This window comes from Apiospora kogelbergensis, assembly GCF_038363985.1.
Source record: "Apiospora kogelbergensis strain CBS 113332 chromosome Unknown utg000006l_segment0_segment0, whole genome shotgun sequence".
Taxonomy (NCBI): Eukaryota; Fungi; Ascomycota; class Sordariomycetes; order Amphisphaeriales; family Apiosporaceae; genus Apiospora; species Apiospora kogelbergensis.
In genome coordinates this window covers 4,104,540-4,127,061 of record NW_027117423.1, presented here as the reverse complement: position 1 = coordinate 4,127,061, position 22,522 = coordinate 4,104,540, and the positions used below count along the sequence as shown (strand labels likewise).

General features: G+C 53.9%; 6 protein-coding genes across 6 annotated transcripts; 2 read left to right on the top strand and 4 right to left on the bottom strand.

The window, feature by feature from the left end:
- Window positions 1-856: 856 nt before the first annotated feature.
- Window positions 857-1,735, bottom strand: PG998_010147 (uncharacterized protein; the record flags this gene model as incomplete). Its single annotated transcript, XM_066876963.1, has 1 exon — window positions 857-1,735. The coding sequence occupies one exon, from the start codon at window positions 1,733-1,735 to the stop codon at window positions 857-859; it is 879 nt and encodes a 292-aa protein (XP_066729119.1).
- Window positions 1,736-2,874: 1,139 nt separating this feature from the next.
- PG998_010146 (uncharacterized protein) lies at window positions 2,875-3,933 on the top strand (the record flags this gene model as incomplete). Its single annotated transcript, XM_066876962.1, has 3 exons — window positions 2,875-3,137; window positions 3,216-3,417; window positions 3,472-3,933. The coding sequence occupies 3 exons, from the start codon at window positions 2,875-2,877 to the stop codon at window positions 3,931-3,933; spliced, it is 927 nt and encodes a 308-aa protein (XP_066729118.1).
- Window positions 3,934-5,938: 2,005 nt separating this feature from the next.
- On the bottom strand, window positions 5,939-6,157 carry PG998_010145 (uncharacterized protein; the record flags this gene model as incomplete). The annotated part of the gene is made up of 1 exon (XM_066876961.1): window positions 5,939-6,157. One exon carries the CDS (start codon window positions 6,155-6,157, stop codon window positions 5,939-5,941), a length of 219 nt encoding a protein of 72 aa, XP_066729117.1.
- A 337-nt stretch (window positions 6,158-6,494) lies between these two features.
- PG998_010144 (uncharacterized protein) lies at window positions 6,495-7,643 on the top strand (the record flags this gene model as incomplete). The annotated part of the gene is made up of 1 exon (XM_066876960.1): window positions 6,495-7,643. The coding sequence occupies one exon, from the start codon at window positions 6,495-6,497 to the stop codon at window positions 7,641-7,643; it is 1,149 nt and encodes a 382-aa protein (XP_066729116.1).
- A 1,840-nt stretch (window positions 7,644-9,483) lies between these two features.
- PG998_010143 (uncharacterized protein) lies at window positions 9,484-14,793 on the bottom strand (the record flags this gene model as incomplete). The annotated part of the gene is made up of 4 exons (XM_066876959.1): window positions 9,484-11,545; window positions 11,624-13,816; window positions 13,895-14,315; window positions 14,385-14,793. The coding sequence occupies 4 exons, from the start codon at window positions 14,791-14,793 to the stop codon at window positions 9,484-9,486; spliced, it is 5,085 nt and encodes a 1,694-aa protein (XP_066729115.1).
- A 1,183-nt stretch (window positions 14,794-15,976) lies between these two features.
- Window positions 15,977-19,187, bottom strand: PG998_010142 (uncharacterized protein; the record flags this gene model as incomplete). Its single annotated transcript, XM_066876958.1, has 3 exons — window positions 15,977-17,533; window positions 17,644-18,828; window positions 19,017-19,187. 3 exons carry the CDS (start codon window positions 19,185-19,187, stop codon window positions 15,977-15,979), a joined length of 2,913 nt encoding a protein of 970 aa, XP_066729114.1.
- Between the last annotated feature and the right edge of the window lie 3,335 nt (window positions 19,188-22,522).

Below are 22,522 nucleotides of genomic sequence, written 5' to 3'. Positions count from 1 at the left end.
GCCTGGAGGTGGGACTGGAGGTACTTTATTCACATTATGGTACCAAACTACCAGCCTCCAGCAAAACCCAGGCGCAAGAAGTCTCGTGATCGAGTTGGTTATTGTTCCGTTCTGCAGGCGGACGACAGGATGTAAAACCGGCTAGATAAAATGCGGTGTTGCCCCATGAGGCGACATTCCCTAATGGCGTTTTTCGTATGGTCCAGGTGCACATGGATCAGAGCTTTTTGGTATTATTTCTTTTTCGGTTGATTGAGTTCTCCCTTAAGTGAAATGGTTTTGATTTTGATATTTTGGTACATCTCACGCTTTGGGGATTTCACGACACGAACTGGGCGAGGATGATACGACTTGTCGTTGGGCATTGCCTCCACGACATCCTGTATCAGTAGCCCAAAGCGGGAGGGGTTGGGTTCGAACCTACCCATAAGCAGTTTTTCTTATTTTCTTTTCAATTTGTTTTGTTTTTTCTCCAGCTCCTCATTCACCATTCTACCACCGCTGCCACTGTCTTCCAGCTCGCCACAACCCGCTCGCCGCCAAATCCACTCGTCTCTTGTTAACCGTTCCTCCCACCACCGCGTTACTAATCCGGCCTTTTCGATTTGCATCCCCAGCTAATATGCCTATACCTTTGCCTTGGTGTATGATGATTGTTGAGAAGCCGCATGCCTTCTCCATTTCAGGCCGAGCCCACATTGCCCGCGATTGGGGCCTACCGCCTTGATCATTCCACGAGGAAATGATCCAAAGATGTTCACACCTTGGTTGTATCGCCCATCCTGGGCAGCGATACACTACGTTTAGTGCTGTGTACGATACTGATTATCCAAAATAACAAAAATCCTCTCTAGTTTCATTCAATAATTGTAAACGTCGCCTCTCCTTGCTCCTTTGCGACCATCGTGAGCCCAGCCTCCGGCTCGCCAAACACCCAGCCTTCTGACCGCATAGCAGCCACCACCGGTCTCTGTTCGTCGTCGACGGCGCTTCGAGAAGTCAGCTTATTCACGTTATGCAAATCCACCAGGTCCCTCAGCCTGTGCGCCACATCCTCCGTCTCGTCCGCGCCCGGCGCCCGTACCAGAGGAAGGTCGTCCGGTAGAGTCCACCGTGCCACCTTCTCGATCTTCTCGCCCGGCCCTCCCTCGTCCCCGAGACTGCCAAATGCCCACCAGTCGATTTTCAGGGTGCTTGGCCTGATCTTATATGTGTCGCCCGGTCGCAAGAACCGCAGCAACTTATCCGGCACCGGCTCCTCGCTGTCCCCTAGTCTTTGGACGAGCTTTGCGGGACTTAGCTCAAACACCACCTCGGCGTGACCCTTCCCTACCGGTGGGATGGTTACAAAGGCAAAGCCCGGGTCGTCCTCGCCACGCTTCAACAAGTCCGGGTCGCCCGACATCCGCCTGATGTTGACGCGTAGGAGGGGCCGCATCGTCAGCTCCGGCGCCGGGCACTCCGCGTCAGGCGCGGTGATAAAGGGCGACGTCATGGCGCGGATGAAGAAGGCGTCCGTTCCTGGCGTGGTGTCCAGACACGAGTACTTGGTCAGGATCGTGACGGCGCGCTCGGGGAACGGAGACGCCAACTGCTCGACGGCGGCAACGAGCTTGAGCGGCGACGATGGGTATGGCTCGTGTATCGAAATGGTGTGCGGTGGCGACGTTCTCAAGCTGAGAGACAGCTGCACTTTTGCCGTGTCTTGCGCCTGCTGGTCCTGATGAGACACCATGTTTGCTCTTCGATCTGAACCAAGGCTAGGAATACACAGACGATGGGGGCTACAATTGACTTGATCGCTCGGTGTATAGAAATGAAGTCCTGTCAAATTCAAATGGTCCTGGCGGGGTGAATGCGGGTTCGAGGAAGGGCCTTTGGATGGCGAGCCAGTGCTTTGGTGGACAATGAGGTTGGAGAATGAGGGGGATTCGGGGCGTAATGCTGTTGGATCTTTCGTTCGGCCAATATTAGTCAGCTGCGTCATTGTGGACCGACTTCCATCGAAATTGCTTCACCGGGCTGGGGCCTTGAAGGTATCGCCACCAACATCAACTTGCACATCTGACATGCAGATCTGCAGCACCAGGCCTCATCAACGGCGAGGAACCTATTCTGTCTATTCACAGAAGATACTCAGGTGATTGAGCTTCTATCGGTCGTTTCCTAGGTAGAGATTATCCGGAAAGTCGAACCATTCTGATTATCCCCGCCATCGAAGCTTCAAATAAAATTCATATGTCCTCTCATCGTCAGGTCTCCGTGAACTACCTGTGCCGCAGCCCATCCTCCTCGTGACTGTCAAGTCGGTTCGCCCTGCCCACCGTAGGCCAAAAACGTACCACAAAGCCCAGATTGAGTAATATTGAACATGGCTCATGTCAATAGCCACAGGTATCAGACGAGGCCGGAGGAACTATCCACTTAACTGCTGGGTGCGGCGCAAACAGTGGGACCGACCTTTGGGTCAATCAGATATTCAGATATCTTCGAATGGCGAGACTTCACGGAGCTTTCACGCCGTTCTGAACAAATGAACCCCCCACTTTAGAAGTCGTTCCTCGCGTTTGAAAGGATACGCCGAGGTAGGAGCTTCATCCCCGTCATGCTTTTGACTCAATCTGTTCGGCCGGTCTATTTTGTACTACGCGACCTGGAAAATGTTGTTGGTTCATTGATCATGAAGAGGAGGCAGTACCGAAAAGGAGTAATAGACTGGAGAAGTGGTCAAGTGATGATAATATGTCGGAGCGAAGGAATGGAGAACGAATATTATAAAAGGGGCTTCTCAACGCCCAGTTGTTTCGGTGTCAGTGTAGCTCATGAGATCCAGCAACGACAGTCCAGCACAGCTTCAATCTTCCTACTTCAATTATGTACTTCACTCAGAGAACGGTCCTCCTTGTCGCGGGAGCCACGGCGACCCTCGCCCTTCCTTTGGAAGAGTCTGGGAGCACCTTGCACAAGCTCGTAGCGCGTACGGCTCGCTACGATCCGAGTTGCAGTCGCAATATTCCGGGCAGCGATAAAACGTACGAGACGAAGGCCCGACAAGCCTTTACCGACGCCTCCCAGTTGGCTCTGACGACCCAAGAGGGCAAGGACTCGAACGGAAACGCCTTCACCGAGAGTTCCGCGTAAGTCTTTCCATCGCCGTGCTTTGGTGTTCGGCCTATGACCGGAAATGCAAGTTCCATCTTACTCACTTGTCTCAGTTTCTCCCACTACTTCGGGCCCGGCGACAAGGACCAGGTCAGGAATATGATGCAAATCATCTACAACAGCCGCCTGCCTGTCGATGACAACGACGGCGGCGCGGGGTACTTCATCGAAATCAAGTGCGGTTCGGACCAGGGCCCCGGGGATTGCAGCACTGGTGTGATTGCCGCCACGAGCCCGAAGCCCGGGGAAACAAGAGTAAGTCAAGAGAGATTCGGCGTGTGCTGCCAGGCTAACGACGACGGACACCAGGTCATCCTCTGCGACGACTTCTTCAAAGCCAGCACGAAGCCGACCAAGCAGGACCTGAGCAGCAAGAAGCTCGGCATGAGACGGGGCCAGTGGTGCCAGCCCGGCGAGGACTACCCATTCTTCGAGGTGGCGGGCGTGACCATGCTCCACGAGCTGACGCACCTCCACACCGTGGGCAACCGCGCGGGGCTCAGCTCGCGGCCGGACCCGCTGGGGTTCGACTCGTCCGGCACCGTCGACGTCTACGTCAAGGGCGGCGAGGACGACTGGGCCAAGTACCGCGGCATGGAGCCGTGGCAGGCCGCCCGGGCGCTGCACCGGATGTGGGACGAGCACGACGGCGACGAGTCCAAGTACAAGCCCACGACGCTGAGCGTGCACAATGCCGAAAGCTATTCCGCGGCCGCCCTCGAGTTTTACTTCTTGGTCCATTGCGGGTGGGATGTCATCCTGCCTAATTGAGTCGCCAATGAATGCAGATATCTATCAATGGGAGACTCAAATGGGGTTTCAACAGGGAAGTTGCGCTGTATTTGAGGCTTTCGAATGTATTTGGATATCACGGTTTATCAGATAATTATACACGACACAGGGCTGTCACTGGAAACACAACGTATATGAACAATATGTGCATATGTCCTGTTAAGATAGGGCTCAGAGATTATGGATAACAGCATCCAATTCTCGAGTAAGAGTGTCTTCAAGTCCTTTTTGATCAAGTCCTGGGGTCGGGAGGCAGGAGTGGAACATCAATCACTCGGGAAAATGTATCAGTGGATGCCTGCCTCGGGTACCTACCTACCTACCTAGAATTTGAACCAGAGGTCACCATACTCCGTCTGATTTGCTCCGTCGGGTGAAATGTTCCAGCGATTTTTCCATGGTACTACACACCAGCATATGAAGGAAGGCAGGTAGGCACGTTCACATGACTAACACAATCATGGCCGCAGGCAGGCATGGCAGGTTGCGTCGGTTCGTCCAGACCCCACCTGCATGTCCTGACCTAGGCATATGGGCTGACCCTGCTGCACTTGCGACTGAGCTAATGCAGGTACTGAACTATGACATGTACGAATGCATATCAGTTCCTGGTGTTCCAGACGACATTGTTCTCTCAAGTGGAGATTAACGTCACTCAACCACTGGCGCACATTAGCAACTGGCAAATATCGCGGCAACTGCCATTTCCTGCTGCACCGCACCCCAGACTTGCATCGTGGACATGCCGAGGCCCAGAGACCGCTGCGTTATTTGATACAAACTCAGAGGCTAGGGGATGTCCTGCAAAAGGGGAGGCGGGGCCAATCACCCGACTGCGTCTTAGACCTTCAGACTGGGTAAATAATGTCTGTAGGTTGGCACAGCACAGTCCATACACTGGAGGAGTCCATGATATTGAGAATTGTCGACGTCTCGCCAAAAAGGAGACTTTATTCAATTCTACCCGTATTAACACGTGTTTCAGCCTACATTGTGCTGTTGCATATATGAAATGGCTTTCTGCGATGTGCGGGCAGTGGTGTAGTATGGCTGCTCCTTCCACTTGAACGTAGCGTTATCAAAACAACGTACTTGCTCCTGCTACAAGAGAAATCTGTAATGACTGCAACCTACGATAGGCTCCTTCCATGCTCTACATGCACATGCTGACCTGGGAAACGCAATGGATTAAAAGCATTTCCAGCTGGTGAGTCTTGGACTTCTCTTCTCTTCTCTTCTTCATGAACCGACTACAACGAAAACGCATACACACACACTCAACATGATGTCAGCTGCTGATATTCACACCATTCTCGGGGCCTGGGCGTCCGTCTTTCAAGTCCCAATCATTGTCTTTTTGTTGGCCAAAGCCTGGTCCTATGTTTCCCGACGTTGGTTTGCTGAGGTGGCTTCCAATGACGCAGAACATCAACGGACGACGGAGCGAAACCCCCTGGAAGAAGTACCCGGTGCGCTCAAGAAGATAGATGCCACATTGGAGCAGATTCTTGCCTGTCAACAAGATATCCGCGAACTCCTCTTGGAACAACATCATCATCCTTGATCACTGAGCAGGCGGTATTCCAGAAGTGGCATTCGTGAAACGCTTGTTGGGCCACGTTCGGAGTCTAGTAACGATGTCAATCCCAGAGTACAACCGAGCATGCAGGCTGTTCACGTCTCTGAAGGCTGCTTGTTCTCTCCGGAGACTTCAGCAACTGGGTGTCCGCTGATTTCCCAGGCCTTCGGGCGTCCCAGTGAGCCGGCAGGGGACGAGGTGCTCGGTACTCCTGGGGCACCCCAGCGATGGGACTACACCTTGGCCGTGGTGCTGGGGCCAAGCGACCACTTCAGTGGCGCTTCTAAGATAGTCCCTCGCCCGTCCTTGTCAACCTGAAGGTGAGTACGTCGTCGTCTTCTTTCTTCTTCATTGACCTTCTGAGCAGCCTCCGCTAACCCACATCGTTTCCGGCTGTCTTTGCTGTCATCTGCCATCGTTGACGCCTTTGGCTCTGTCATTGATGGCGTTGCCGTTGCTGTCGTTGTTGCTGTCGTTGTTGCTGTCGTTGTTGCTGTCGTTGTTGCTGTCGTTGTTGCTGTCGTTGTTGCTGTCGTTGTTGCTGTCGTTGTTGCTGTCGTTGTTGCCGTTGTTGCTGCCGTCTCCCATCGTTGGCGCTGTTGTTGCGGCCATGGCTCTGGCCATGTTTCTGGAGTAGCCTGTGGTGTTGGAAACGTGCGGTCTTGTGTTTGGGCTCGTGTGTGGTCAATCATGGTATGGTAGGTGCCGTCAATAGATGCTGTGAGCTGACCATCTTCTCCGATATGATGTTTCACCTGTGACTCGAACTCAAATCAATCCACTTCCAATTGACCATGGTTCCTTCTCCGTACCCATTCTGCATCCAACTCAAAATCGCTGCATGTACATAAATCTAGTTTTCGCCCTCCTTTGATTTAATCCTCCCTTCAATAAAGTACCCTTCATTTTTAATTTCTCATTTGGTTCAATGTTGAGATACCAATCCAGAAAAAAGCCCAATATGTTCAGTTTCCTAAAAGCTATCCAGGCGCTTCACGCACGACGAACGCGGCGATCAGCTGAGCGAAACCGTCCGACGCCAATAGCTATGCAGCAAAGCAACTCGTTGTTCTTGAACCAGCCATTGGACGTCCTGCTGACGATATCCGACCATCTACCCCCAGAAATAGCTGCAGCATTGTCTTTGACTTGCAAAGTGGCACTCGCTGTCTTTAAGCCCAAGAATACCGATGCTAACCAGAGGGCTATTCGTCATGCCTTCGAAAAGAACGTGAGCAAACGCTGTTTCTACTGTTTCACATGTGGAAAATACCACCGATACAGCAAGTCATGGGTGTTCAACTCCTACGCAGCACACGGAGTCCCGATTCCACCGTGTCAGACTCCACGCGATCATGTCCATAGGATTGGGATATGGCATTTCGCCTTCCACCATTTTCAACTTATCATGAACGAACACATATTAGGAGAAGGTTGTGGGCTACTTCAGCCCGAATTCGAGCCTAAACTATACTACGGCAAAGTTGTTTGGCGATACCAGCCAACTCTAGCTATACTGGGAGGCCAATGCTTCCTATCGGTCCGATATTGGGCTGATCTTGACGATACGCCACGAGAGAACGCAAGTTCGCTCTTCCGGTGCCCGAATTGGAACAGGTTCTGCTATCATTTCAATAACAACAGAATAAATGTCCCGATCGGGGAGCTTCCGATCGGGGTGTATCCAAGGAGGCTACCCGAGCTTCACATCCTTTACAGCAAATGGTTCGCGAACGGGTTCAAGCCCGAGCTCGAGATAAATAATTACAGCTCCCAGGGGCACTGTCCAGTCTGTCTCACCGACTACACGTTCGAGTTGAGCCGCCGTCCGCTGCCTGGTCCTGCGGGTCGGGAGAAGTTCCGGCTCGATATCGTCACTTATCATCAGCTGGGCGCGTGTCGCACACCCGACGACTGGAAGTGGCGAGCGTTTATAAGCAAAGGGCCAGAGAGCCCACCGGGCCTGGTCACGCGTCAGCAGTATATCGACTCGGAGCATAGGCCCGGAGCGGTTAAGGAGCGATGGGACTTGGGCCACGCATTGAGCCACGAAGAGAATCATGAGACATTAAAGTACCCGACTTGGTACAGCAATTCACATTTGACATAGCTTGAGAATCACCGAGGGTCGTCCTAAGAATCAATTTTCGTCCATACCCTGGTCATGATTTGATTTCCTGACTTGGATACTGTCTAAACGACTCTCATGAAATACTACTTCCGGACGGTTGACTGGGTAGATTGGGTAGATTGTGCTGGTGGTGGTTGAATGAGTGACTTGGATATATTGGTTGAACGGGTGTTAACGTGAGCGTGGTGGCAGTGGGATGGTGGAAAAGAGAAGAGAGGCGAAGTTCAAGACCAGCTTGGTCTGAGCGGTCGACGGAGCTGTCAAAGGTAAAACATCATATCGGAAAGAATAGTCAATTAAAAGCTTTTATTGACTGCGTCATCGCCCCGTAGACAACGTCTAACACCGAATTCTCAGCCATTCTCATTGTCATAACCATATCCGCAATCCAAACTACCGCTATAACCATAACTATATATGCAAGCCACTTCCGAACTGCTGAGTTGGTTGGCAGGGTAGATCGTGTAGGCTGTGCAACCACACGAACATCGTCGAAGAACTGTTGCTTCAAAGCCAGCAGCTTCTTTGCGTCTTCGGACTCCGAGTTATTGAGGCGATGTGGGAAGATGTGACAGCAACAGAAGCGCCAGACCTTCGTGGCGAAGGTGCCCACGATAGGTAGAGACTGAATTAGGGGAGCCTATGCCATAACGAATGCGTGAACGTCACCGGTAGACACTATTTCGCACGCGTGTTTTGATCGATTGTTGTGGTTGTAGTGTGATGGTGGGGAAGAGAAGAGAGGCGAAGTTCGAGACTCGCCAGCTGCAAATGCTTTTAATCTAATACGTTTCCTAGGTTAGCGATTGTATATAGAGAGTAGAAGGAGCAGCGATACGATACTACCGCCCGCCCGTCGTAAAAAGATATTTCATACTTACAAGAACGCATTTTATACTCGGTAAAACATATTTCGATATATGTAAGATCGAAGAAGAAATGATAAGAAAGAGTCGTGTCCGATGTATATTAACTGCAGCTTCCTGTATCGTGAGTATCCAGTGATCGCAACTTGGTGAGGTAGGGGAAGCAAGTTGTCAACAACTCGTCACGTTCTTCGTTCTTCGGGAAGGAGGGTGATCCCGCTCCTGACTCGGGGGCCTTCGAAACTAATCGTTCCTGTCCGACAAGTTGGCGTATTTTGGGTGTCACGGCTGTTGCCTGCCGATGACTGGGGTCAGATCCCGCAGATTATATCGAAAGGTATTGTACGGATTAGGATTTTAGCGTTCTTGGGGTTTCGTTTAAATAATTAAATATTCAAAGGACAAGAGATGCCACCATATCACGGTACGTAGCTTCGGACAAGGTTACAGAAAATGGTAGAAATAGGCCTGTATTCCAAGCCGAAGCAACGCGTGACGATGTAGCAAAAGTAAGTTGAAGCAAAAGTGAGATGAAGAAGAGAGGAAGCGAGGACCCAGTGTGTTTACGTGTGGTGGCATGAAATGAAAATGCGGCGCTAGAGGTATGGGTCCCCCAACAACAACCATTAGACCAACTCAGATATTGCAACTCGCTGCGGTTAATCGGAGGTAGGGAGAAGGTCCAATTACTGGTACTTATAAGGACTCCTTACTATCGAGTCTTATGTACCTAGCAATCAACTGGCAGGCAGGTAACAAGCAACGGGCAGCAGTTGTTACAATTTTATTAGGGTTAACTCTCTGCTCTTGCATTCAAACATTCCTAGTAGTGCCGAGATTTTTGTACCCAAGACGAGAAGAGAAATGCACATGATGAAACGAGTAATTGAAGGCCATAATTTCATCTCCTCGACTCAGCTGTATCAAGCTCAAGAGGTCTTAAAAAAGACGATCTATCCACTAGGTGCCGCAGCCGCCCACCGACGCACCCCCTCCTCCTCCTCCGCCGGCGGCCGAAACGCCTCGTCCCCCCTCCCGCAGTCCACGAACCCCCACCCCTCGCGCCCGTAGCACCGCTCCAGCCAGCTAACGACGTGCCACTGCGCCGTCAGCGCGCGCCTCCAGATATTCTTGTGCGCCGCGCGGTACGCATTCCCGAACTGCCCCCCGCCTTGTTGGGCCCGCACGTCGACGCCCGCCACGTCGCGCAGCCACTGCAGCGCCGCCACGTTCCCCTTGACCGCCGCCGTCTGCGCCGCCGACCCGTACTTGCCCGCGTCGACAACGTGCGGGTCCGCGCCCGCTGCGAGCAAGACGTCCATGACCTCGAAGATCTCCGCCTGGCGGCTGCCGTCGCCGAACACGCTATCGCCGCCCAGCCAGGCCTGCCCGCTCTTCTGCAGCGCCGCCGCCTGCAGAACCGTGCCGTAGCGGCCCGCGATGCTGCGCGCATCCGCGCCGCGCGCCAGGAGCAGCCGGATGGTGTCGATGTCCTTCTTCCAGGCTGCGACGTGCAGCGCCGTGCCCAGCCTTCCGCCCGCTGCGTGGATATCCGCCCCCGCGTCCAGGAGCGGCGCCACCATGGCCGGGCAGCAAGCAATCGCCATCTGCAAGGGCGTGTGGAGGCCGCCGCCGCACGCGTTGGGGTCAGCGCCCCGATCCAGCAGCTTGCGGGCGATGGCCGCGTTGTCGTTAGCGGAGGACCGCTGCTCTCGGAGGCTCAGGTACAGCGGCGAGGGGAAGGTCGGGGCCGTGTCGCGCTTGCCCTGATTCCACCGCTTCCACACCGCTTCGCTGTCGAAGTACCTTTGCCCCCGGCTCGCGGGGGGCGGGTTGACCTCGGCCCCGTGCGCGAGCAGCAGGTCCACCAGCGGCTCGCGGCCGGGGTTTCCGGTGCGGTTGCTGAGCGCCGCGCGAAGGGGGCTTCCGTGCGGCTCGCCGCTGTGGTTGACGTCGGCGCCGTGGACGTCCAGAAGCCAAGCGCATAGCTCGAGGTGTCCTTCGCCGCTCGCTGCCGTTTGCAACATCCTACCTAGCCAGTCTCGACGGTCGGCCGGTTCCATCTCTTCGGCCAGCAGGCGCGCGAGCATAGTCGTATCCCCCTTTTGGACGGCCAGTCCCAGCGTGTTCATCCGTACCTTGGCGCCCCGGCTGAATAGCATTTCCACCACGGCCATGTTGCCCTTGACGTCAATGGCCACATCCAGCGCCTTGTCAACGTGAACGGCAGCACCGTGGTCAAGAAGGAATGTAGCCATTCCCACGTCGCCCCTATGACAAACGCCACTCAAAACCCCAGCGAATGTATCACGACTCAAGTCTGCGCCATAATCCAGAAGCAGCTGTAAGGCGGCGGTATCTGTCTGATTTGAGGCGTGCTGGATAGGGCGGTACAGAGATTCGTTTTTCGAGACGCGACGGATCTTACACGCGTTGGGATTGAGTCCGTAATCGAGCAGTGTTCTTAGTTCTTCCAGGTTGCCCTTTTCGATGGCCACTTTCGCTACCTCGCGATCCGTATCCGATAAACGAGCGCCGCGGTTTCTCAGGATGTCGACTAAGTCCTTCTTGTCAGCTCGGAGGGCAGCACTGAGCGGGCTCTCTCCCAAGTCGGTAGCGTTGACATCTGCTCCAAGGTCAACCAGTCGGCCTACTAGGCCATGCAGCCCGGTTTTGATCGCCTTGACCAGGATGCTTTCCCCTTTGGGCCCATCTCCCACCTTGGCGCCCATTTCCAACAGGAATTCTACCACACTCGCCTTCTCGGACATGACCGCGTGGTATAACGTATGTCCCTTAGCCCCAGAAGTTGGATCGAGTTTAGCACCGAGTGCAAGCAGCTTCTTGATCATTGGGATGTCAGCTTTCTGGGCTGCATATTGGACAGGAGTGCCATCAAAGCAGTAGATGGATCGAGGCCGTGTCCGTGTGCTCATGTCTCGGTTGACGTCTAATCCGTTCTTGACGAGATACTCAAAAACATCAACCCGTGATAAAAGGAGGGCTATGTATGGCCTATGAGAGAGTCAGCACATTTCTCTCTCTCTCTGTCAAGCAAACAGTTGTACTTGGAAAAAGGATAAAGTCACTTACGCAGCTTCGTTATTCCTGCTGATGTCAACCCCCAGGCCAAGGAGCATGTCCGCCAGTTGCAGGGTCCCATGCTTTCTACAAGCAAATAAAATCGCCATCTCGAATGGTGAAGACGATAGTGTGCGGTGTATATCCGCTCCCCGATCAATCAACTCCTTGGCCAAGCCTACCAGTCTGTCCCTGATGGCGAGATGCAGAGGAGTGGTATTGCCCTGTCGATCAATCGCGTTAACATACGCACCACGGGCCAGTAGCACAGACGTGGCTGTCCTCGCCTTGTCTCCCTCCTCCGTGTACGCCGACTCGAGCGCAGCGTGCAGGGCGGTCGCTTTGCCGCGGTCGGACGAATACAGGTTGACGTCGGGGTTCGTGTCCAGGACCGCCTCTAGTATCCAAGGCGCCTCGTGGTAGCAACTCGCGGCGGGAATCACTGACTCGGCCGAGATCTTCGCCCCGCGTTCTCGGAGAGCCTTGGCTACGTCGATTGCCTTGTATTTGGCCGCCTTTTCCCAGCAGGTCCCTTGCAGCGAGCTGTAGGCGTTGACGTCGGCGCCGGCATCGAGCAAGGCGCGGAAGACAATCATGTCTGGATTGTACCCGATGCATTTGTGGAGGGCTGTTGTACCGTACTTGTCCTTGACGTTGGGATCTGCCCCAGCCTGGAGAAGTACCAGGTTTATCTTCTGAGTCGTCTCTTGGCCCCTCCACCTAGCAGCTTCGATCAACGGGTAGCCAGCCTCGTCGGTCCCAAGATTGACATCGGCCCCTTTCCTGATCAGCAACTGGACGATGCCCAAAGACTTCGCCTTGGTAGCGCCCAGCAGCGGCGTGCCGGTAGCGGCCGCTTCGGGGCCATTGACGTCCGCTCCTGCTGCCAGCAGCATATTTGTCAGGTTCATATCACCGGCGGCGGCGGCTTGGTACAGCGCCGAGCCCTTACTGCAGCTCGAGACCTTGGAGTCTCCGTGGTCCAGATCCGCGCCAGATTCCGCCAACAGGGACACGACCTTGTCGTGCTGCTTCGAGGCCGCCGCCAGAAGGGCCGTCTCATACTGGCCGCCGCGAGCGTTGACATCAGCCCCGGCCTCGATCAGGCGTTTGACAACGAGTTCCGAGCCTCCGAGTGCGGCAATCTGCAGGACGGTGCCAAACTCGGCGCTTTTCAGATCGGGATCGAGACCCCGAGAGAGGAAGAACTCGACAACCTCCGCATGTCCTCGGAAGGCTGCTATCCCAAGCGCAGATCCGAACACGCCTTCTGTTCTGTTCGGGGTTGCCCACTTTTCCATAAGAGATTTGACAAGCACCATGTCGCCCAAAGCAGCGGCCCAGTAAAGCGGCTGGGGTAAAAGGTCGGCGGACCGCTTGGTATCCCCCATGTAATGTCCCAGACTGCGGGCCTCGGGAAACCACGTACGCTCGATGTTCCATGCATTGAGCCAGTTGATATAGGAGCCCAAGGATTTGGGACTGAAAAGGCGTTCAACGAAGGGTCGCATGCTTGAGACGTTGTCTTGCCCTCCAGCAAGCTCATAATGGGATATCCAGTAGCGAGCAGCGTACCCGAGTAATGGATTATTAATATAATCGAGAGTTGCAGCCATGGAACCGTGGTTGAAATCCAGGAGGTACTGAAGACAAGACTGTGCCAAGAAGGCGTGAGCTTCGGGAGCCGAAGCAGCAAATCGAGACATTCTGCCCTTTCTAAAGCGGTCAGACACAAGGTATTCCTTGACGGAATAGTGACTTAACGCGACTTTCGTCAGCTCGGTTCTATCTTCTGGCCACCACTTGTTTCTTCCTCGAGACTCGACTTCAGCCATTGAAATTACCCATTTCGGTGTACCGGTAGCCTTTGTCAGTGTTGACTGTTTCACGAGGACCCCGCACAGCTCTGTTATCGTGTGCTCGTCGTCGGGAAGAGGCCCAGTCTCTCGCGGCGGTGTGTGCTCCTGGAGCGAAGGTTGCACGGCGACGGCGGTGGCGAGTTCTTCGAGCAGCAGTGGCCGGTTCGAGAACGCAAGCCACTGCAGTGCCGATTTGAGTACTGGCTGTTTTCGCGCCGGCACCGCATCGAGTATCCGGTCGTACATCTCATCTAGTGATGCGGGCATGGTTTTCAACCTATCGCGAACTGCTGTGCCATCTTTGCAGTCTTTCATGGAATCGATTTGGCAGATTGCCCATCGGAACCTAAACTTTGTATTAGCACTTACATTTCCTTCCATCGAAAACAGGCGAAAATGATCAAGGAGAAAAGGTTCAACTGACATGCCCTTCGCGCCAGCCACAATCGCATCCACCACATCTGTTTTGAGGTCTGAGTCCCACGAAGCGAAATCATAGTCTTGGGCAATATGACTTGAGATGTGCGTTCTAATATCTGTATCGACGATGGAGTCTTGGATGCAGATGGAGTGGGAGTCCACACTCGAGATAGCGTGTTCAATGTCGGGAACCTTTCTGCTCGTGATCAAGATCCTGATGTTGGCCTGGAGCATACGCGCCAGGAACTGGTCGAAGAGGACCCTTCTTTCCGGCTCTGGGCACTCGTCCAGCGCGTCTATTACCAAGAAGGTGACCTCGGTACGTAAAACTTCGGCTATGATGAGATCGAGCAGTTCTTCCGGCGAGGGCGCAAGGCGGCCTTGGTTTTTGGATTCAAACAAGGACGTTGCCGTTTCCGAAACGTCTAAAATACATGCGTTAGCGAAGCTTTAAGGAATCATCCAAAACCAATGAATGCTCTCGTGAAAGTAACAGAGCGAGAGGATGCGGAGGAGTGACATGCCCTCGCCATCAGAAACTAGCTGCAGCGCTACAGACTCTAGCAGGGCCCGCAGACTCTGCTTGTTCCTGTCGGAAAAGTCGAAGTAGAAATAGACGGCCCTCGTGGGCTTGGACGCCGCATCCCCGGGGCCAGGTCGGGCGCAATGCTTCTGCACGTGGTCGATGATGCTCGAGCAGAGAATGGTCTTGCCGGCCCCCGGGATGCCGTAGATCCAGAGCAGCTGGTTCCCGCCCGCCGCCATCCACTGGCCGAACCGCTCGTCTTGAAGGATCCAGTCGCCCGTGTTCGGCTCGTGGTAGACTCGTGCGAGCCCGTGGTTGTTTTCGGGGTCGCTCGTCTTCAGCCATGTCAGGATCTGGCCTCTGTTCGTCGACGCCATTTCCGGCTATTGATGGGCAAATCCAGCTCTAGGAGTAGTCGGCCTCCGAGTAGAAGGCTAGTAAGTTGTTCAGGGATTTCGTCAATCAATATGAGGTGCACCGCCATCTTTAAGGGCCAAGAGGCAATTTGCCGCCCAAACTTGTCAGCTTTAGGCAGCCATATTAGATCTCAGGGCCATGATACGTCAAATGTTAGGAGGCGACATACGTCATGCGGATCAGGATCAATTGATGATAGATACAGTGGACATCGTTGCTGTGCGATAGCCGGCCTCATGTAAGTCCGCTCGTCAAAGCAGATCGAGCATATAAAAACACAGACAAGCGCATGATTCCTCACAGGTCGGAAATGGTTTCGTTTTGTATGAAGTGCACCTATGAAGGTCTTCTGCGGGGTTGAGATGGTGCTGATGCGGGGGCAAATAGCTTGCCATGTTGATGACTGCCGTCGGTTTCTTTCAGCTAGACACATGTGTACCACGTATGATAGAGTCAATCCAATTATATAATAACTATCCGCCGCCTTACCCACTCCCATCAATCATCCCACTCATCGCACTTCGCTCGTCACAAGCAGGTAAAGTCCACATAATCGCTCGACTTCTCTTCCCTAACTAAACCATATACGACCGACCCCTTACCCCTTGATCCCACAAGTCTCCGCAGGAACGGCTGTGGTAGGAAGACTTAATATGCAAATTCCCTCCTCCCTTTGGTGGAGGGCCACTCATGATACTACAAGTGTCTCTCTGTCTAGATACACACCGAAAATAAGATATAGAAAAAAACAGCCCAAACCCATAAACCCTCGATCAACCGTCCCCTACCTGCCCCTACTTCCCTAAACCCCTCTAAACGCCACCGTGGCCAAGAGCGGGAGAGATGGAGAAGAACGTAAAACATAGAGGGAAAAAGCCCAACACACCAACACGCTCGGTAAAAAGGCAGAAACGTATAAACCCAAAATGTGTGAGTATGAGTGCGTGAGTGTGTGTGGTCTTCGTGGGGGGGACTCAAGCCTGTGAATGAAACCAGCCGAATGCGAAAGACCATGCCTTTCCCCCTTTCCGTTGCCCACCACCACAATCCCATCCCTTCTCCCAAACGCATGCCACGTTGTCATATCCATAACGTCGCATCCTTTCATCCATCCTTGTGGTTGATCGTTTGTGTACATTAACATCATGCCGCCGGCGCATCCTTCGCAGGCACCGGCGGCTGCTCGCCCGTCTCGCCCTCGGCCTCTTCCCCTGCCTCCTCCTCGAGCTCTTCGCCCTCCTCGCCTCCCTCCTCGTCCTCCTCGAACTCGCCCTCCTCCTCGCCGAACTCGTCCTCGTCCGCCACGATGCCGTTCATGCGCTCCCAGACCTCCTTGCGGATCTTCTCGTCCTTGGCGATGCGGGCGCGCTCCACCTCCTCGAAGCCGCCGCTCTTCTTCAGCTTGCCCTCCTCGACGAAGTTGACGAGCTCCTTCTTGAGCGGGTTGTCGCGCCGGCCCTCGAGCTCCTTCTGCCGGATCTTCTCGGCCCGCTCGATGGCCTCGAGCCGGTCCTCGTGGTTCGGCTGCAGCGCCCGCACCTCGTCGAGCACGCCCTCCTTGGCCGTTGACGGGTCACCGCCGTTGCCGAGGTTCACCAGGCCCTTGGAGAACTGCCGCTGCGCCGGCGTCGAGTTGTCCTTCATCTGCTCCTTGGTGGCTTGCTCGACAAGGGTAAAAGTCTCGGTGGCCTTGTCCAGGTCGTCCACCAGATCCACCATGAGGTCCTCCATGACCTTGAGTTCGTCTCGGCCCTGGCACACGTCCTCGAGCTCCTTCTCCCAGATCTTGGTCCAGACGGGCTTCTCACGCTTCATGTACTCGCGCACCTTGCCAAGCTCCTGGTGGAGAGCCGAGATATCCTTGGAGACATCTTCGAGTTGGCGGGGCAACGGTCGCACACCACGATGCACCACATCCTTGCGCAAGTCCTCCACAAGATCTTGAAGATCGTCGACCCGTCCAACAAGGCGGTCCGAGTCGGTGTTGAGCTGCTTGCGGCCCTTGGTGACATAAGAGTAGCCCGAGTCGCCATCCACAGAGGGGACGGATGCCTTGGCTGCCGCAACCTTGACATTGGCGGCCTTGTTTCGTAGTGACGACATTGAACCCTGAATCTCGGACTGGAAGCTGGAGTAGGTCTGGCGCAGGACAGCCAGGTCGCGTTTCAAGCCCTGGAGCTCGCGGAGTTGGCTTGGGTTGAGCTTGCCTCCTGGGCCGAGGCTCTTGGTGCCCGAGCTCTCTACTGTCACCGGCGGCGCACTGGCGAGACGCGTCATCTCTTTCGCCGCCTCGGACTGTCGCTCAGATACCCGTTGGAGAGCGACGCCCTGGTCGTCAACAGTTTGTTTGACTTCCTCCACGGCCTTCTTCAGCGAACCGATGCCGTCGTCAATGTGGCGCTTCACTTCATCCAGCATCTCCACATTCAGGGCCAAGACGGTGCGGTCCTTAATATCCGACAAGTCCTCAAGCTCATGGCGCACTCCGGATACAGGGTCTTGTATGTAAATTTCGGGAAGATCTGCCCCATTCGTAGCAGTATTCCAGGAGAACTTCTCGATGAAGGCCAGCTGCAACCGCCCGATGGTCAAATCGGCATAGCCTTCTGGTAACACAAACTTCTTGACTTTGGACTTGTACTGGAGGAAGAGTGTCAGTTCTTTCGTCAGCGGAGGCGACTGCTCGATAAATCCATTCGGCTTGGATTCCGGGGGGTCTTGGGCGGCAGTTCAGTTTTCGGCTCTGTTGTGGGTGTCTCTGATCGTGGCGGCGACCTCTTCTTCTCCGGTGAAGGCGGCCGGCCTCCGACGGAGAAAGCATCGTCTAAAGGACCTGATATAGTAGCACTAGGCCTGTATCGCTCATCTTGGGACACTGATGGTGGAGATTTGGGACGATCTAGAGATGAATCGCTCTGTCGTTCAGACTTCTCTGAGACCTTGCTGGGGACCCTCGCAGGTGAGGAGGTCTCGATAGTGTTTTTGGACTGGCTCGAGTTGTTGCGGTTATGTTTCATAGCCTCGCGCATCTGCATGGCGCGCATCGACTCCCTCACTTCACCTCGCCCTCGGTTCGGTATCGGCGTGTTTTGCGAAGGGAGCATAGGCACGCCGCCGGTCGGCGCACCCAAGTGCTTGGATATCTGATAAGCGGAGTATCGGCGCGAGGCTCGCCTCTCAAGGTCACCACCTCTTTGGAGAGCAGCGAGGGCGCTCTGTTGCGATTTCGGGGGAGGCGGCGGTGGCGGGAAGGAATCGATATCGATACCGGCGGGAGGCGGCGGCGGGCCGCTGGGCATGGAAGATTCATCGCCGGGATAGGGAGGGAGGATCGGAATATTCTGCATGGTATTACTCGACATGGACGACTGCTCTGAGTTGAGAGACGCCTGAGATTGTTCACGCGGTGGGAATCGTCGGGTGGGAGAGGCGTTGGCATTTGAACCAGACGGACCGCTGGCCCCTTGCATGGAGCTGTCTCGTGGTGAGTAGCCATTCTCGATGCCCTCGTTCAGTAAACTTGTAAGGCCGCTGCCACCGCTACCGACAGTACTAGTGCTCATTGTGCGGGCAGCAATGCTGCTGCTGCCTTCTGGTGATCCGCTGCCGCTCTCACGGTCACGGGATTGCTTCTGTCGAAGCTTCTGCTGTTTCCGCTTCAGGCCGTGGAGCAGGTTGATGATGATGTCGCGGATTCTCGGCAAGTATTTCTCTAGACTCTCGGTGCTGGCTTCCTGGCTAAGCGTGGCTTCGAGAATGTGACGCAGCGATTCGGGCACATTTCCGAGGTCGGAGGTATCGACATTTATCGCCGTGAAGGCGCGGCAGGCCATGTTGAACTCATATCCTAGCCTCACGTAGACGTCGGACACTTGCGTGTCGGTAGCCGTCCCTCGCGACCATTGTGTCAGGGTTTCAAGGAGTTGTTTCGTGGCCACGAGCAGGTGGGTGACGCTCTTTTCGATCTGGGACAAAGGCATGGCGGAACCGCTTGACTGTAGCAAGGCGAGACTGTGTCAGCAATGACTGCGCAGGAGAAGGTGGAAGAAGGTAGATGTCAAGATAGGAAAGGAAGCATGGCGAGGGGTTAGACAGGCAAGGCAAAGCCAAGCCGCCACCAGTCGCCGGAAAGAAAGTTCGGACGGCGGGAGCCTCAGGAAGCCGTCAGCTGTTGCTTACTCACATTTCCTCGCCTGGAGCTCCCTGGCACAGATTTGTTGGAAGCCGTCGACGAACGGGGTTGCATGTTGGCCGGGGAGTTGGCGCGCTGGGGAACGCCGCCCTGAGGCGGTGGTCCTGGGTCGGCGCCTGGCGAACGGCGCTGCATGGAGCGGGAGTGATTGGAGGGCTGCATGATATCGTGGGCTTTGTCCAGAGTGTTTCGTCTCGTATCTCGTTATGCAGCAGGTAGACTTGGTGTATGCCCGCAGGTGATTTCTCGCCGGTGTTTCGATAAAGTGTGCGCTACACCGACCGTCTCGACGCCTCTAAGACCAGCCACCTGAGCTACGTTTCGGCGCAAAGTCTAGTCTGCGATAAATGGTTTTGTATATACACCGGGATCAGGTTCAAGTAGAATGGAGTCGGGGTCGGGGTCGCGAAAATTGTAGAACAGCCGGGGGGGTTGGCGCGTTGCGAAGCGGCTAAAAAAGCAAGTGGTCTAGAGAAGAAGAACAACCTGTCTACTGAAGCCAAGGTGGAGAGAGCGAGAGAGGGAGAAGAGGAGACGGAGAGAGGGCGCGCAAAAGGAGGAGTCGAAGCAGCAGCGCCGGCAGCAGCAATTACGTTGGATCAATCAATAGATGGAGGCGATATAGAGATTCAATTACAGTCGGTACATGTATGTTTAGGTAAGAAACAATTCTGTATGACTGGACTGGATTACGGACGGAGGTTTCGAGCATTAAGTTTGGTTGGAGGGTGTTAGGCCCAGAGGGTATGCTGGGTATGGTATGGAGTCGGGAGCATCATCCGTTCCAAACCCACCACCACCGCTGTCTGTCGGTTGCATTCTGCATTTGCGCGCAACCCTGTCTTCTGTGCAGCCTACATGTACCCAATGCGAACCCAATCCAATCAGCAATGCCCAACTCCCGACTATTTGCACCCACCAGCGTTGGCTGGATTCCGTAAGCGTAAGGAGATGTCAATTAAAAGCCCTACACGGGCCTCTCCAAGAAACCCTTTTAGTGGGTTCGGCACACGGACGGAATCGAATGATTGCACAGAGGAAGAGAGGGCCTTCGACGAGGTGTTGCCAGAACTTGGAGACTTGAAACGGCTCTCCCCCAGAATCCCAGAATCCCAGAAGTCCCAAGCACGTGCACAAACTGCACATCCCGCCCTGCCTTACCCAAACCGTCGTAGTTGGGCCAAAACCCCCTGGCAAGCCTGCAAGCCTGCAAGCCTGCACGCAAACATCTAGACAGACACAGACGGACGCGGGCAATTGAAAGGGATCTTGAGATGCACACTAAAACACTGTTTCAACAACCACAACATCAACAACTCCTATCTCCTGCAGGTACTGCAAACCACAGGTTCCAGTCAAAGCAGATTACGATCACGTCAACGAGCACGTATCGTGAGCTGGCACGTATGCAATCCAAATCCCCAACCTCTGTCTATAATCTGTTCATGCAGGTACCCTTGCTAGCTGCTTCAAAGTTGCGCAAGCAGTCCAAGCAACCAAGCAGACTTGCGGGTTCCCAAGCCCCTCCTTTCTGCCTCCTCGCCCAAAGTTAGACCTACCCACCCGTTATCCTAATTAACCACAAGGTTCGTCTACCCAGAGCAGTCGGAATGTTCAGATATATCGCAGGATTATGCTTTTAAGTATGTCAACTTTCCCAAGGGCAGCCCAATGGTCTGCATGAGCGAGGTACTGCAATTCGGTAGTTAGGATGGTCACCACCTCAGTGGAGGGGCCCACTGGTAGGCATCAAAGATATGATCGTTCTCCATACTAGTAGCAATAGATAAGTATTGGAAATCGGTCCGGGGAGAAGGCATGGGATATGAGTAGACGTATGATTAAAGTCGTTCGTAAAGCCATTAGCTCTTGGGTGTGCAGTGACTTCTCGGTGCCCGTTTGGGCTGGCAAACGGCTCCCAGTGGTTCGGGGCGGCGACATACACATCTCGTCTGATCGCCACTGATCATAACAAGTAGCCGTTGATGTCGCAAGCAAGACCCGATGTCTCTTCTCTGGTCTGGTCAGGTAAATATATAGCTCTCTTGCTGATGAGAAACGGTGTCCAAGTATCACGTCCCCACGACATTCGCACTCTGACTCGGTACAGTCATTGACTGTGAGCTCTATATCCAGCGCCTCGTACTGGGATGCGAGATACATGAACAGAAGCATAACTATGTTTTAGAGGGACATCGATTTCAGTCACTGTGCTGATACGATGCACTGGGGTGGCGGTGTCGATTGCAGATAAGAGATGGGCGAACGTGTGGTATTAAATGGCAACATTATAGCCTACTTTTTGGAACTATTGATATGACACACCGGCTGCATTGTGTCTGGCATTTTAGTCGAGCCTAAAGTTATACTCCCAGGGATTCACAAACTATTCAGCGTGCAGAGTACGCACCTCCGTATATGCTCTCCATTGATGTTAAGAGAAAGCCCAGTAGTTGCCCTTGTAAGCATCAGATCATACAGATAGCAGTATGGACACTCTAGTATGCTAATTTAAGGCGTTTGCCTCTCTTAACCAGGTCTTCCCGCAAGTATTTCTATTCTGTTTGGCTAGCTTGATATGGAGGCGTAGTTGATAGGGGGGCGTTGGCTCAAATATTGATTCTGCTCGGAGGATGCGTGAGCTCATTGAAAGATACTTAGAAAACAACATAAAAAATGTAACCTCATTAAGAAAGCAATAGCTCCCTCTGGATAGCTTACAGGATCGGGAATTAACATATTTAGGCGTGTGTTTTCTCTAGAGCTAGACTTTCTACATTCAAATGAGGTTCATCTATTAAGTTACCACATTTTGGCATTAAGCTGGCTTCGACTCCTTTATCTGACGAACTACTCTTATGCACAAGGTCATATTCAATCAATACCAAGAAAGTACAACTTGAGAGTCAGCATCATTGATAAGAAGCCGCAATGGACGCGGTTCACTACCAGACACGAACGGTTCTCGTGACATACAAAAAATTTCACCAATGAACGTTATATCATTGGATACCGTTGAATGGTTTTCGCCTGTAGCTTGGGGCTACCATCAACTACCAGAACAGGATAAATGGACGTATGCCAGGGTTGCAGGTACCACATAGCATTCCAGATCTCATGGGGTGAGAATCAAGCCTCAGATTAAATCCATGAGCGTGGCTAGGATCAGTATGGAGCCGCTTCCTCCAAGTACCTGTTGCTGATTTACTGGAATAGTACGTCGTTCCTGCAGAGATTCGGAGATTCTCGGTATTCTCTCGAGTCGACCCCATCCTTGCTGACGTATAAGGGGCCAGAAAGTTACGCATACCCAGCAACGTCGGGGGCCGCCCCCAGATGATGCCCCCATGATACCGGATGCATGCACCTCGGCTCCGGGCCGTACCTTTTGCTGAAATTCGGGGTCCATGGCGGATCAAATCGGTGCGTCCGTATATGACACAATGCATATGCAAATGGTGGACGTCCGAAAAGTGTCACTTTGTTTACTGCTCTCA